This window comes from Pteropus alecto, unplaced genomic scaffold, assembly GCF_000325575.1.
Source record: "Pteropus alecto unplaced genomic scaffold, ASM32557v1 scaffold40, whole genome shotgun sequence".
NCBI lineage: Eukaryota > Metazoa > Chordata > Mammalia > Chiroptera > Pteropodidae > Pteropus > Pteropus alecto.
This window is the reverse complement of record NW_006431919.1, coordinates 19,715,153-19,727,437: the sequence shown is the minus strand read 5'-3', so window position 1 is coordinate 19,727,437 and position 12,285 is coordinate 19,715,153. Positions and strand designations below refer to the sequence as shown.

The window sequence follows — 12,285 nt, the reverse complement described above, 5'->3', positions numbered from 1 at the left end:
CCGCGCCCCCAGCACTTCTGGTGGCCCCCAGGACTCGCCCACCCGAGCCCGCAGGCAAGGAGAGGGGGCGGGGCGGGAGGGTGCCTGGGTGCGCGACGCCGCGGTGACCCGTGGAAGGAGGAGAACCTGAGGCACAAGACAGGTGTCTAGGTGGAGCCCACCTAACTGAGATGTGGCTCTGAGCACACAGACTCAGCGGCGGAACCTTCTGGAAGAAAGGCCCCTGAGAAGGTTCTTGCGTGTGCTCCCGGCTGCGTGTTATCTAAGGCGCTGTTGACCCCAGCACTGTCCCAGTTTACTCGTCACTGGAGAGTGTCAGGCTGACTTCCCGGGTCAGAGCACCGACTCGCACTTGAACTTCGCCTGTTGATGAGGCATCTGTCTGTGGGTTTAATTTGCATTTCCCTGCTTACCGCTGAGGTTCAGCACTTTTTCATCTTTACTGGCCATTTGCATTTCCTCTTTTTTCTTAAGTGCTTATTCATGGTCTTTTGACCCCCTCCCCTCCTTTAAAAAAAAATTTAGATGCTTGTCTTTCTCTCACTGATCCGCAGGAGTTCTGTGTTCTGGATCCTAGCCTTTTGTTGGTCGTGGGTATTGCAAAAGTCTCCTCCCGCTCTGTGGCTTGGCTTTTTACCCTCTTAATGGTGTCCTGATGAAGAGAAGTTCTTGATTTTATTTTAAAAATTATTTTATTTATTTAATTGAAGAAATTATTTAAATTCCCCTCTCCTCCCTCCCTCCTCCCCTCTCCCCTCTGGTAACCACTAGTCCATTGTCCATGTCCATGAGTCTCTGTTTGTCCTGTTCATTTGTCGCTTTTAGGTTCTTATCCCACATATAAGTGCTATCATCTGATTTTCAACTTTTTCCGTCTGGCTTATTTCACTTAGTATAATTATTTCAAGGTCCATCCATGTTGTCGCGAATGGCAGTATTTCATCTCTTCTTACAGCTAATATTCCATCGTATATATGTGCCACAGCTGAGAAGTTCTTGATTTTAAAGTAGTTGAATGCGTCTTTTCCTTTAAGGTTGGTGCTTTTTTCTTTTTTTTTTTTTTTGGTAGAAATCCTTATCTCAAGATCATTAGGATATTTTCTTATATTATCTTCCAGAAGGTTGTTTTGCCTTCCACATTTAGATCTGCAATTAGAGTGGACATAAGTCCAGGTTTATGCCTCTTGTCCCAGCATCTCTTCCAGTTAGCGTCTCCTTTTACTCTCAGAAGTGTTTACAAAATTTCCCTGAGCTTTCTTCTTGGAAAACAGCAGCGCTTCTTTGCTAATTCTAATTCCGGCCATTGTAGATGACTGGCTTTTGGAGTGGTGTGGAGAAGTATAAGAGCATGTCCTCAGAGAGCTGGACGTGGGCCCAGCTTTCCCACCCGCGGACTGGGCGGCATCCATGCTCGGTGCCTCGTCCGCGTGGGGGCCCTGGGACCAGCGGAGCGGAGCGGAGCCGAGGCCAGGAACTGCTTCATCGGTTCCTCCCCAGGGCAGATCCTGCTCTGGCAGTCTCTAGCCGGGCTCTGTGCTGGACAGAGAGCCGATGGAATCTGTAGGAGGTTATAATAAACCTCATGTGTGTAAATGGTTGTGAACACAATGAAAGACATTTTGGGTCCAGTTGGTTTGTTCGACAAATAATGTTTCTGGAGTCAAAATATATAGCATGTTCCTTTTACATATAACACAGGTTATGGTTTGGTTTTGAACATACTGTTTGAGTTTACTGCCAGTAAAAGCTCTTCCAGCTCCTGAAGCCGTCACGTGGTGCAGAGTAATGCACAAAGCAAATGGAAGGTGGGTCCGATGAGAAGCGTCTGGCCCACTAGATAAATACAGAGACCCACATTCCTGGTGAGAAGCGTCTGGCCCACTAGATAAATAGAGACCCACATGCCTGCTGGTGTATGAATATTAGGTATGGGTGCAAGTTTCATTTTACTTCCGGGAGCATAGTTTACGTTCAGCAAATTAACCTGGGCTTTCTTTTATCTCCTTCTTACCTGTCTGTATACTTTGCCATTGACCTGACTAGTTTATCTTCGTTGGCCCCTAATAACCATCTTTACACGCACAACTCAAATGAACCCCGATGGTGTACAGTCTTTCCTGCTTTCTCACGTCTCTCTCTCCCCCACTGAATGAACCTTTTCAGCTCCAGGCAAAAAGGCCTCTTGGCCAGTTTGAATCCTTAACAGTGCTCATGTAGAACCGAACACATAGCAAGCGCTCCATGAATGTTTGTCGCATAAACGCTTGCCTCGGCGTTTGTCACATAAACGTTTGCAGGACTTTGCGTAACCAGGCGGAGGTCACATAGCTGAGTTTCTCAGGCATAACCGACTCTCACTGACTTGCAGGTTTAGCCCATTGTTTGCGTTTTAGGTTTTAGAGATTTATATAGTTTTGGTCTTAGAACAAAAGCATCGCTTCTTCACTTGAAGGCATCGTTGCCTGTATTTAGATTTGCTAATCTGAACGTGCACATGAATGTCGAGTTGCACTTTTCTACAGACAGTTTCCGCAAGTTTTCCTCTGACAAAGATGGAGGGAAGGGAGACAAACACCTCATTTCTGGCTGCTTCATCGCCCAGCTTAAGTATTACAAGGGGAAACAGAAGTGTTGAAATTAATTACTTAGCAGAGTGTGAGGAAGGAGCTCCGAACAGTGTGGGCCACCCCGGGAGCGGGCACTACTGGCCGAGGGGCGAGGGGGGTGGCTGCAGCTGAGGAGCAAGGAGCACCAGGCTCACCACTGGACGTTGCCTCACTGGCTTTACGAAGCGCGGGATGATGGTAAGAATTAAAGTAAAAAATACCATGAACCACCTGTGATTGAGTTTACTGCCAGCGAGTGGTAGTTTCCACAGACAAAGGCAAAAATGAACAGTGGTGAGCAAAGGTAAACCCCATCAGAAAGAGGCCAGGAGCGACCTAACCACCTCGTTAAACACACGGAGGGCCTGCTGGAGGCGGCGTTAGGAGAGGCCAGGGCAGCCGTACACATTGCCGGTTCTGCCAACCTCCGCCCTTTGGCTCAAGCCCTTCTGATGTTTTCCAGTGCGGGATGTTATTTGGGGATCGAGGGAAGCATCTTTGTTCCTTTAATGAGGATCGAGTACCTATTATGTGTTAGGCAGGCATAAAGCCCCGGGAAGCCCCATATGAGTAAGAAAGTCATTCCCTCAAAGATCTTACAGGGCGGTCAGGGGGACAGAGGGGAAGATGACTACAGTACAGCATGCGAGGGGTTGGGGTGGAGCACCTACAAAATACACGGGCACAGAGACCCAGCGCTCAGGAGGTTCCCTGTGATCTAAGGCTGAGTGAGGGTGGCAGTGGAGGAAGGAAGGTGGGACGGACACACAGGACAGTGACGGCTGTGCAGGGGAAGCCTAGGGGTCTGCCGGAGTGGGGGAGGGCGCACAGCAGTGAGTTCTGCTGAGCTGGAGCTTAAACGTTCACGGGTGCTGCACAGAACTGAGACTACCAAGGGAGGCAGAGCCAGTGGCAGAAAAGCCAGCGTTCTCTCTTGTGGCCGGCGGGCGACAGGCAACTGTGGAGGTCCAGCCAGCCCAGCCTGGCCAGCTCAGCCACCCCTTTATCCCGAACACCAGAGATATGTACAGTAATGTCTGTCACTCCGAAAGCAGCCCTCTCTCCATCATTTGGAAAGGTGCTGGATCCAGTGTTGTTTCTGAAGTGTTCCTGGAACTCTCACTGAGCAGTGATGTAGGTGGCCAAGTGCCCAGACCCAGATAAGCAGAGATCATAACCACGCCGTTGTAGCGTGCGCGTGCTCGGTGGGAGCCCGTGCCACCGTGAGTGCCAGGTGCGTACCTGGCCTTCGACCCACAGAGGCACGTGGTGGTGGCAGCGTTCCCGTTTTACAGACGAGAGCACGGGCTAGAGGTCGAGCGACTCACGTAGTAAGTGATGGAGCTGGGGGTTGAACCCCCCGGGCCGGGCCTGGGAGAGAAGCGGCAAGGCTAGAACGGCAGAGAAACGAGACGTGAAGTTTAAAATAAACAAGAATGGGAACGAGGATTGTCAGTTGTGGTGAGGGCGGAAAAGCACAGACCTCCTGACAGTGGCTGAAGAGTCAGCTCTGCAAGGGCTCAGAAAGGGGCCTGGCAGGGAGAGGAACAGGGACCCTCGGAATGAATTCAGGAAAACCGGCGTTGACCTCGGTGACAGCCCATCAGCTCTGTAAGGACCATGGAGAGCTCCTAGCTCAGTGCCTCTCTGCATGTGGAAACTGAGGCCAGAGGGGGAGGTCCAATGGCTCCGTAGTGCCACAGACAGCGGAATCCAGGCCTCCCTACTTCCAGGCTAATGTTTCTGCAGTCCAGCAGCCACTCGTCCTGCTTGCAGCACCCTCATTTTCCTCCGAGGAGCCACCTCCTTTGCCTCACTGACCCCCCGTGGGTCTTGGTCAGCTCTGGCAGCTGTAAGAAAAATACCACAGACTGGATGACGTAAAAAAACATTTCTCACGGTCCTGGAAGCCGGGAAGCCCAAGATCAAGGTGCTGGCAGATCTGATGTCTGGCGACAGCCCACTTCCTAGCTTGTAGACAGCCACTCTCTTGCTGTACCCTCACAGGACAGGGGCTCCGGCGCGCTCATACCTCTTGTAATGGCATTACTCTCATCACGAGGGCTCCACCCTCACGACCTAATTACCCCCCAAATGCCCCAACTCCAGGTAGCATCCCTCTGGGGATTAGGGTTTCAACTAAATGTGGGGATTAGGGTTTCAACTAAACATAGTCCATAACAGCCACATCTCCAGCCTCAGCCAGTCCACTAATGCCGTTCCCCCCCCAGACAGGCTAGGGTCAGGGTTAGACAGGGGACTCCACAAAGCCATCAGGGTGAATTAGAGGCTTCTGCCTTTTCTCCAACTGGAGTTGGCCCACAGGGGTCTTCCTCAGTCATCACCGTCAGGCAAGAAGCTGACCCGGGTCCTCGGGAGGGAGGGAACCTAGCCCAAGTGACACCGTTTCAGACTCTGTGACCACTGTGCCTGGCCTTTCATCAGTCACGTCTTTTTTTTTTTTCTTTCTCCATCCTGACTTTGGGAATAACAACACCTGCCCTCTGGGTTGTTAGGGGGATGAAGTGAGAAGGTGCGTGCACAGCCCTTACATCAGTGCCTGGCACCCTGCGAGCACTCACATATTACGGGTATGTACACCGGTGACCTCGAATGAGTTTTCTTTTACTCAAGAGTCTGAAGAAAATAGCGATGTTATTACCACTGCGTCACGCTGTATTCACAAAATTCAATGTTGAGTTAATTGAAAGGGAGATTATCCTGGATGAGTTTGGTTTAATTAGGCAAGGGACTTTTAAAGAGGGACTTGGCCCTTTCTGAGGCTTAGGTACTCTCCCGCTGGCCTTGCGGTATCGTGGTCTCTGGGGAGGGCCATGGGGCAGGGACCAAGGACAGCCTCCAGGCTCCGAGTGCGGCTAACAGCTGCAAGAAAATGGATCCTGCCAACAACTCGAATGAGCAGATTCTTCTCCACCCACACTTCCAGGTGAGAATGCAGGCTGGCCGACACCTGGAATGCAGCCTTGTGAGACCCTGAGCAGAAGACCAGCTAAGCCACGCTGACTCCTCAACTACGGAAACTGTGAGATAATAAATGTCCGTTGTTTTAAGATGTTAAATCTGTGGTAATTTCTTGTGTAGCATAGAAACCTAATACAGTAGGACATTGCTAACATGTGGGCATATTGTTTTCCCCTGATTATGAAGTGATGCTGTATATGTGTTTCTGTCTGTATCCTAAGTAGAAACAGGTAAATAAATGCATGGGACCCATGAACAAAGCCAGTAGCCCCAGAACAAGCAGGAACTGTCAGCACTAGTGGTTACTCGTGAGAACTAGGGGTGCCCACCCCAGTGCTCAGACACACAAGTCAGGTAATGAGCAGGCTCAGCGTGTGTTCCCAGGTCATGCACTACCCAATTGTCCCCAAGACATGACCACAAAGATTGAATCGTACATTTCTTGGCGATGGAATTTCTAGATGGCCTTGCTAATTTTAATACAATATTAATAAGGCAAACATAAGTTTTTAATAATGCTAACAGATCAAGTCACTGTTTCATAATGATAGGGCTACGTTAATCAATCATAAAAACCCAAAGATGAGTTATGTAATGCTACCAAGCAAGACTTAAAATGCATCGTTGTAGGGGAGACACAAAGTTACAGAGAAAAACCTCTGTGAGAGGTTGGAGCTTTCCAGACCTGTAGACGCAGCAAGTGGCATTTACTTATGAAAAACAACTTTAATCTGATCGCTTTGGGAAGAGTAACCAGTTCTCGCCAAGAATCAGTCCGCTTATAACCCAGATGCCTTGACGCAGCCGGTTAGAGATGGTATTCTTTTTCTTTGAGGCCTGCAACCCTGGAAAAATATCAAAGTACATATAGCTGGAATCTAAAAAGGTACTTTAAAAAAAGTAAAGGAAATAATAAACATGTTAGTTAAACTCACGATGTTGATATCTGAAGAAATTGGTTTTGTTATCTTTACATTAGTACATGCTTTATTTGCTATCTAAGGAGTTTGCAGTATTCAAAAGAATCAACCATGGCATGTTTCTAACTGCAGTTGTATTCTTCAAGAGAATTACTTTAATATATTCGCAATTGTTGTTTAGATGTGAAAAAAAAAAAACCCACAAAGATTTGTGACATTTGGTTCTCTAGACATGAGCTCAAACTGAGCGTTAAACAGAGCACCGGGAGCGCAGATGTCCAGTTCGTGCCGGGTGCTCCTGGGACAGTTAGGGACCTCGGCACCAAGGAAAAGAGGACCTGCGTTGTGGCGTCGGAGCGGAGGACCTGGTTTTCCAGCACACAACCTCTGCTATAAGACAGAGGACAGAGATCATGGGCATCTCGATGGATTTCCAAGGATCTCCGAGCAAAAAAAGCAATTCGCACACAAAACAGAGTGCAATTTCACATGGGGACAAAGCCAACCCTAGTAGATTATATGTATACACGTGACCAGTGGGAAAAGATGACAGGGCCCACTCTAAGCCCTTCACTGTGACACCTGTCGGGGGCAGGGGGACTGGCATGTTTTACCTAGCGTAGATGTCCAATGTGCAGGGTGCCCAGCAGCACCCAGTGCTCAGAGGCAGCCGCCACATACCACCCACGGGTGCTTACTCGGTGCCACCCACTGCCTCGTTTGCCTCCCACAAATTCAGTGAAGTGGGTGCAACTATCACCTCATTTTATGGATGAGAAAACTGAGTCTCCAGTGGGCTCCTAGTGAGTAGTTCACGGAAATGGAAGACTGACAGCCAGACGGCCTGGCCTCCTGGAGCCTGTGCGCCTGTGCGGGAAGACGTCGGGGAGCCCTCCCTACCCCGCCGACTCAATAGCAGCCAGCTAAGGGTCCCATGGGAACGTGCCAAGTGAGCGATGTGGGGAATGAGAGGAAAGAAAGACCGGCCCGTGTGAGGGGTGCTCCTCGCAGGGGTGCGACGCCTCAGATGCTGCTCGGAAGGGCTTGGGTTTTATAACGCGGGCCGTGGGGAGCCGCTGGAGGTTTGAAGCAGGCAGTGGAGTGGGGTGCTGGTGAGCATGGCAGAGCACTGGCCCTTGAGGATTTTTCCGGTAGTCGGTGTGAGGGGCTCGCAGAGACATTGGACATGACAGAGGCCAGGGCCAGTCACGACATAGAAAAGGCCGTGTAGCCTTGAAGATACCTCGGTGAGGCTGTTTAAAAAAAGGCCAGACTGCAGGTTCTAGTTTCTACATGTAGGAATATAGGAAGAGGATGTGTTTTCACTGAAACGTTGCTTACGGATTTTGCTTATTGTAATCATGGAAACATCAGGTAACAGCTCCATTTGAAAATGGATTCCTCAGGCCTTGCGGTATGTGGTGTGCCGTTAGGAACTAGTCTACGTCTCGTACCTGTTCCAGTTTTTCTCCCGCAGCAGCCAGTGACCAGGACACGCCCTGGACAGAGGGGACCCTGCCGGGCTCCTCCTGCCAGCCCCTGCCTTCCTGGACCCCGACACCAGCCTCATACACAGTGCCCAGGGGCCCTCACATTCTCCTGGCACAGGTGCGGGGTGCATCTCCCTTTTCCTTAGCTCTGCTTTGGAGCTGCAGAAGGAATTTGTCCTGGGGAAGGAAGGGAAATGACCCACGAAAGCGAATGAATGCATGATGGCCTCATCTGAGGGCCTACTCATGGATAAGGCTACAGTCCCCTCCCCACCTGTTCCTGCGGACACTTTCTAGGGACACAGGAAGAAGCCTGCCACCGGGCCTTTGTCTTTGGTGCCTGTCACGTTTCGTCCCCACCTGTCTGGCCCTACAGTTCCTACCTCTCACAGTCAAGGTTTCATCAAGGGTCCCCTCGCCAGTGGTATGAAACAGGCGTCTCCCCAGCCAGTCCAGCCCCCGGAGGTGAGGTGGTAGGTGGCACCGCGAGCCTCTTCCTAGCGGCAGGACTCCAGGCTCAGAACCTGAGAATCTTCGCGTCAGGGCAGGATTGTGAGGCTGCATTCTGTCCCCTGCAGAGGCCTGCCCTGCCTAGTTCCTCCCAGGCCACTGCTGTCGAGATGGCTCCTCCCTCGTGGCTCTCTCTTCCATCACTCATTCATGTTGTCAGACGCTGCCTGTCTTCTGCCGGAGCGTAAGGGTGCTCTAGCCAGCCCCCTCCTCAAGCTTCTTCCCAGGGGCGTCTCCCCGAAGCCAGCCATGTCCACAGTGCAAGCAGCAGGTAGGACCACCGGGAGGGGTCAGGGAGGGAGAGCAGGGTGGGCTTGGCCAGAGGAGGAGGAGAGGGATGGGGTATGAGGAAAGGGTCCTGGTAGCAGAGGCGGCCTCTGCTTCCTGAGGACCCCAGCCCACTGCGGCCCTCCAGGCCCGCTGCCTCGCAGAGCCCGGGCTCCGGGACAGCTCCGCCTCGGAGCCTTGGTTTGCCTCTGCGCTGTGGCCTGCGGGACCGAGACGGGCTGTTCTGGCAAAGCAGAATTAGGGCTGAGAGAAGGGGGCCCAGACCCGCACGGGCCTGTGCAGAACCACCATCTGGGGATGGTTCACACAAGTCCTCTACTGCCCTCAGGAAGTGACATCTTCGTCTCAACTCGGCAGTGGTCATTTGCTTCCCCACAACCAAAGAAGATGCCTGGTTGTCACCAGATTCAGTACAAGTTCACTTCAAGTTCACCTTGGTTTCTACCGCCATAAACAATTGGGATGGGTCTCAGAGGGAATTACCTTCTGTAAACCGGAGTAACGTCCATTGACAGCGGGCAGAACAGCTTTGGGGTGACATCACTACCCCTGAATGACACTAATCACAAAAACCCACCGAGCCTTCGTCGTCTTCACAGCCATCTTCCCATCTCTCTCTGGGCACTCTAGAGTTTCTAAAACCAGGAATGGCCTATTTCTAGTCTGAGAATGCGTTTCTAGTCTGAGAATGCACTTCACAGTGTTTGGGCCAGGGCTCAGTTCTGGAAGCGGAAGGACCTAGGTTTGAATCCTCACTTATTTGCCAAATAACCCCGGGCAAGTGGCCTCGAGTTCACTCTCATGGTCATTGAGCACGTCCCGCATTCCATGACACCATCCCGGCCCACGAGGGGGCCAGCAGACAGACTCGGCGGGGACAGGCTCTTCCCTCATCGGCAAACCAAGGGTAATAATACTCGAGTATCATGGCCCCGATAGGAAGTACGAATCCCCACACAGTGCCCAACAGGAGCGTGGCAGATGTTGGTTTCCCCCTTGACATTCCCATTTAGAAACGTGTCAGTCTATAAGTCGGTGAGGTAAAAATGCCCCCACAGAAGGGACACCGTGAAAATTCTGAAATTATGTGGCAGTCTTGGGGTGAGCAAGGCTGGCTCCCAGGGGCGAGGTGACTTGCTCAGGTCGCACGGGGCGTTGTAGACCAGTCCAGATGGGAACCAGGTGTTCCAACCACAGCCCACTTCCTCCACGGGCCTCCCACGACTTCCAGATTTGGCCGACGTCTTCCGGGACTCCCCTTGCCTCCAGTCAAGAAGCCTTGGACAAGCACCCTGTCCCGTGACTCTGAATATGGCAGAGTTAAAGGCGTTACACTAGTTTTGTGTGTGGTTGCCACAGACGTGTCGACTCCGTGTTTTTAGCCTCTCATCTGTCTGTGCGTCGTACGTCCACGAACCCTGCACAGCTCTGCAGGGGTGAGCGCAGCTGCCTGGAGACCTACTCAGCTAGAAACTTGCTAACCAGAATTTACTCAGTTCTCATGAGGATTGCTAGAAAATGGTGACTGAAAGCGATGCTTTCTATGTTCCGTGCACGAGTAAGTGTGGTCATCCAGTGGGGACCACCTGTTAGTGGAGAGAGGAGCACAGATTTAAGTACAGTAATGTATATATTACTTACGATAACATGTACCATGTGACTGGCCGTGAAGTCGTGTGTTGTGTAGAAACATTTGTGCTTAATTTATAAAATATTTAGAAATATTTGCCTAGTAGAATTGCAAGGTTTACTGTTAAAACCGAAAACTCGGTATGTAGTTAAGGTAAACAATGAGCAAATAGCATATATTTGGCGAGGGCCTTCTCTGAGCCAGGCACTTGTTACTGCTTACAGCCTCGGGTTTTGAAACGGTATTTGCTTCCTCCCCGCCCCTTGTGAGATGCTGGCTTAAATGTGAAAGACGCTCATGTGATGGGTTATTCACACTTCTGCAAGCCTGTCAGAAAGGGCAGGCTCCTCGTTATGGTTTCCTCTGGTTCCATCTGAGGAGAGCACTTGGTAACTGTCAAGGTCTGGAGTGCAGTGGCACCTCCTCCAGCCCCGGGCAGGGGCCAGCACGTCCACTGCCCCTCCAGGTCCCATGCCGAGTGCTCCCAACAAAACATGTACACATAGCAATTAAAATCCCGTTTACTCACTTTCATGGAAATGGCTATGCTAAACATTCTTAAATGTATGCATGATATAAAAGTAGATTAAGAACAGAATTTCAGCTAACTGAAAACTATGCACAGAGGAAGGTGTGGTCCAAGTCGTCTTCGGTAAGGATGTATTTCTGTTAAAATCAGCAAACAGTGGCTTTCCTTGTGCACTTCGTGTGGAGACAGTGTGCTGTGATCATTAGGGTCCCGCGGGCTGGACGTGGGGTCTGAAGAGCCCCCTTACTTGGCTGGCAGTCCTCAGAAAAGTTACAAAACCTCTCTGTGCCTCGGGTTCCTCATCAAGCGGTTGAGAGATATGGACGCCTACTTCGCGGGATGGCTGGAGGGTGAGCTGAGATGTAAAGTACGCTGCGTGTGCGATTAACGCCCGGTCTCACTTGGAAGTAAGCGTCACCGACCCCTGCTCTTACGACGCAGGTCGCCGCTCTCTGGCCTGGTCCAGCACCCGTTCTCCTCGGTGACTTTCATACCTTTGTCTTTTCTCCTCGAAACTCAACCCTCCCTCTTCTATCCTTGGCCTCAGGTGCTGACATTGTTTCCTGTTTCGCCCACCCGCACCGCCGTCCACGTGCCCCGCCTTCTCCCCTCTCTCTGGGCACCAGACCCTGTGCCCTTTGGCCTCTTCCCTCTTTCTCTGCATCCTCCCTCTTCGGGATCCAATTGTCCCTACCAGCCTATAAACATGCTGTTACTGTCTGTCCCCTTAAAACACAAACGCTGGTCCTTCTGGCCTCCTCACGGCTCTGCTCACCTTCTCACTCGCCCACTCTGGACACGGATGCAAAATCACACACCACTGCACGGCCCTGCCGACTCCCTTTGCCCTTGACCCTGCTCATTTCACAACCCCCACCCCAGCGCTTTACACTTCCCAGCGCCACGCCCACCCCATCAGAGCCTGGGCTGCTGCACAAGGCAGGATGCCGCCGGGCAGACCGTGCGCTCCAAAATGCTGGCTGAGTTGGCGAACGGCCGTTGGCCCCTGAGAGCATCTCGGACCTTCTATCAGAAGAAGGATGCTTCACAGATACCTTCCTGCACGTGCCGTCCTTCCGTTAGGTCAGCGAACGAACTTCACTTTGGGATATGCATGCATCTAGGCAGCGGTGTGAGCTCTGCCCCTCTCCCCCCTCCAGCTGGCCTCTCTTGATCCGCTGTCACCCGCAGCCAGAAACCTGAGCTTCCTGGGTCTTCCACACCCACCCAGGAGGCATCACGTCTTGATGGCTCTTAACTGCTCTCACAGGCCCCTCCCCATCTCCACAGCTGTCCTGTCCTCCTTGCTCCCCCTGCGCCCTTCCCCCAC

General features: G+C 51.7%; 1 protein-coding gene and 2 long non-coding RNA genes across 3 annotated transcripts in view; 2 read left to right on the top strand and 1 right to left on the bottom strand.

Annotated features, from left to right (window-relative positions):
* The first annotated feature begins 1,052 nt into the window (after positions 1-1,052).
* Positions 1,053-7,652, top strand: LOC112475236. Its single transcript, XR_003044636.1, has 3 exons — positions 1,053-5,197; positions 5,554-5,649; positions 6,739-7,652. It is a non-coding gene; the product is annotated as an uncharacterized LOC112475236 (long non-coding RNA).
* LOC112475237 lies at positions 6,080-8,598 on the bottom strand. Its single transcript, XR_003044637.1, has 2 exons — positions 8,382-8,598; positions 6,080-6,433 (listed from the first exon to the last, which is right to left on the bottom strand). It is a non-coding gene; the product is annotated as an uncharacterized LOC112475237 (long non-coding RNA).
* A 144-nt stretch (positions 8,599-8,742) lies between these two features.
* The window catches only part of BRI3 (brain protein I3), a 15,516-nt gene continuing 11,973 nt past the window's right edge, over positions 8,743-12,285 (top strand). The window contains exon 1 of the mRNA XM_025043100.1: positions 8,743-8,779. Within this exon, the coding sequence (XP_024898868.1) occupies positions 8,758-8,779 (22 nt within the window). The 5' untranslated portion in view covers positions 8,743-8,757. The remainder of the gene's footprint in view (positions 8,780-12,285) is intronic.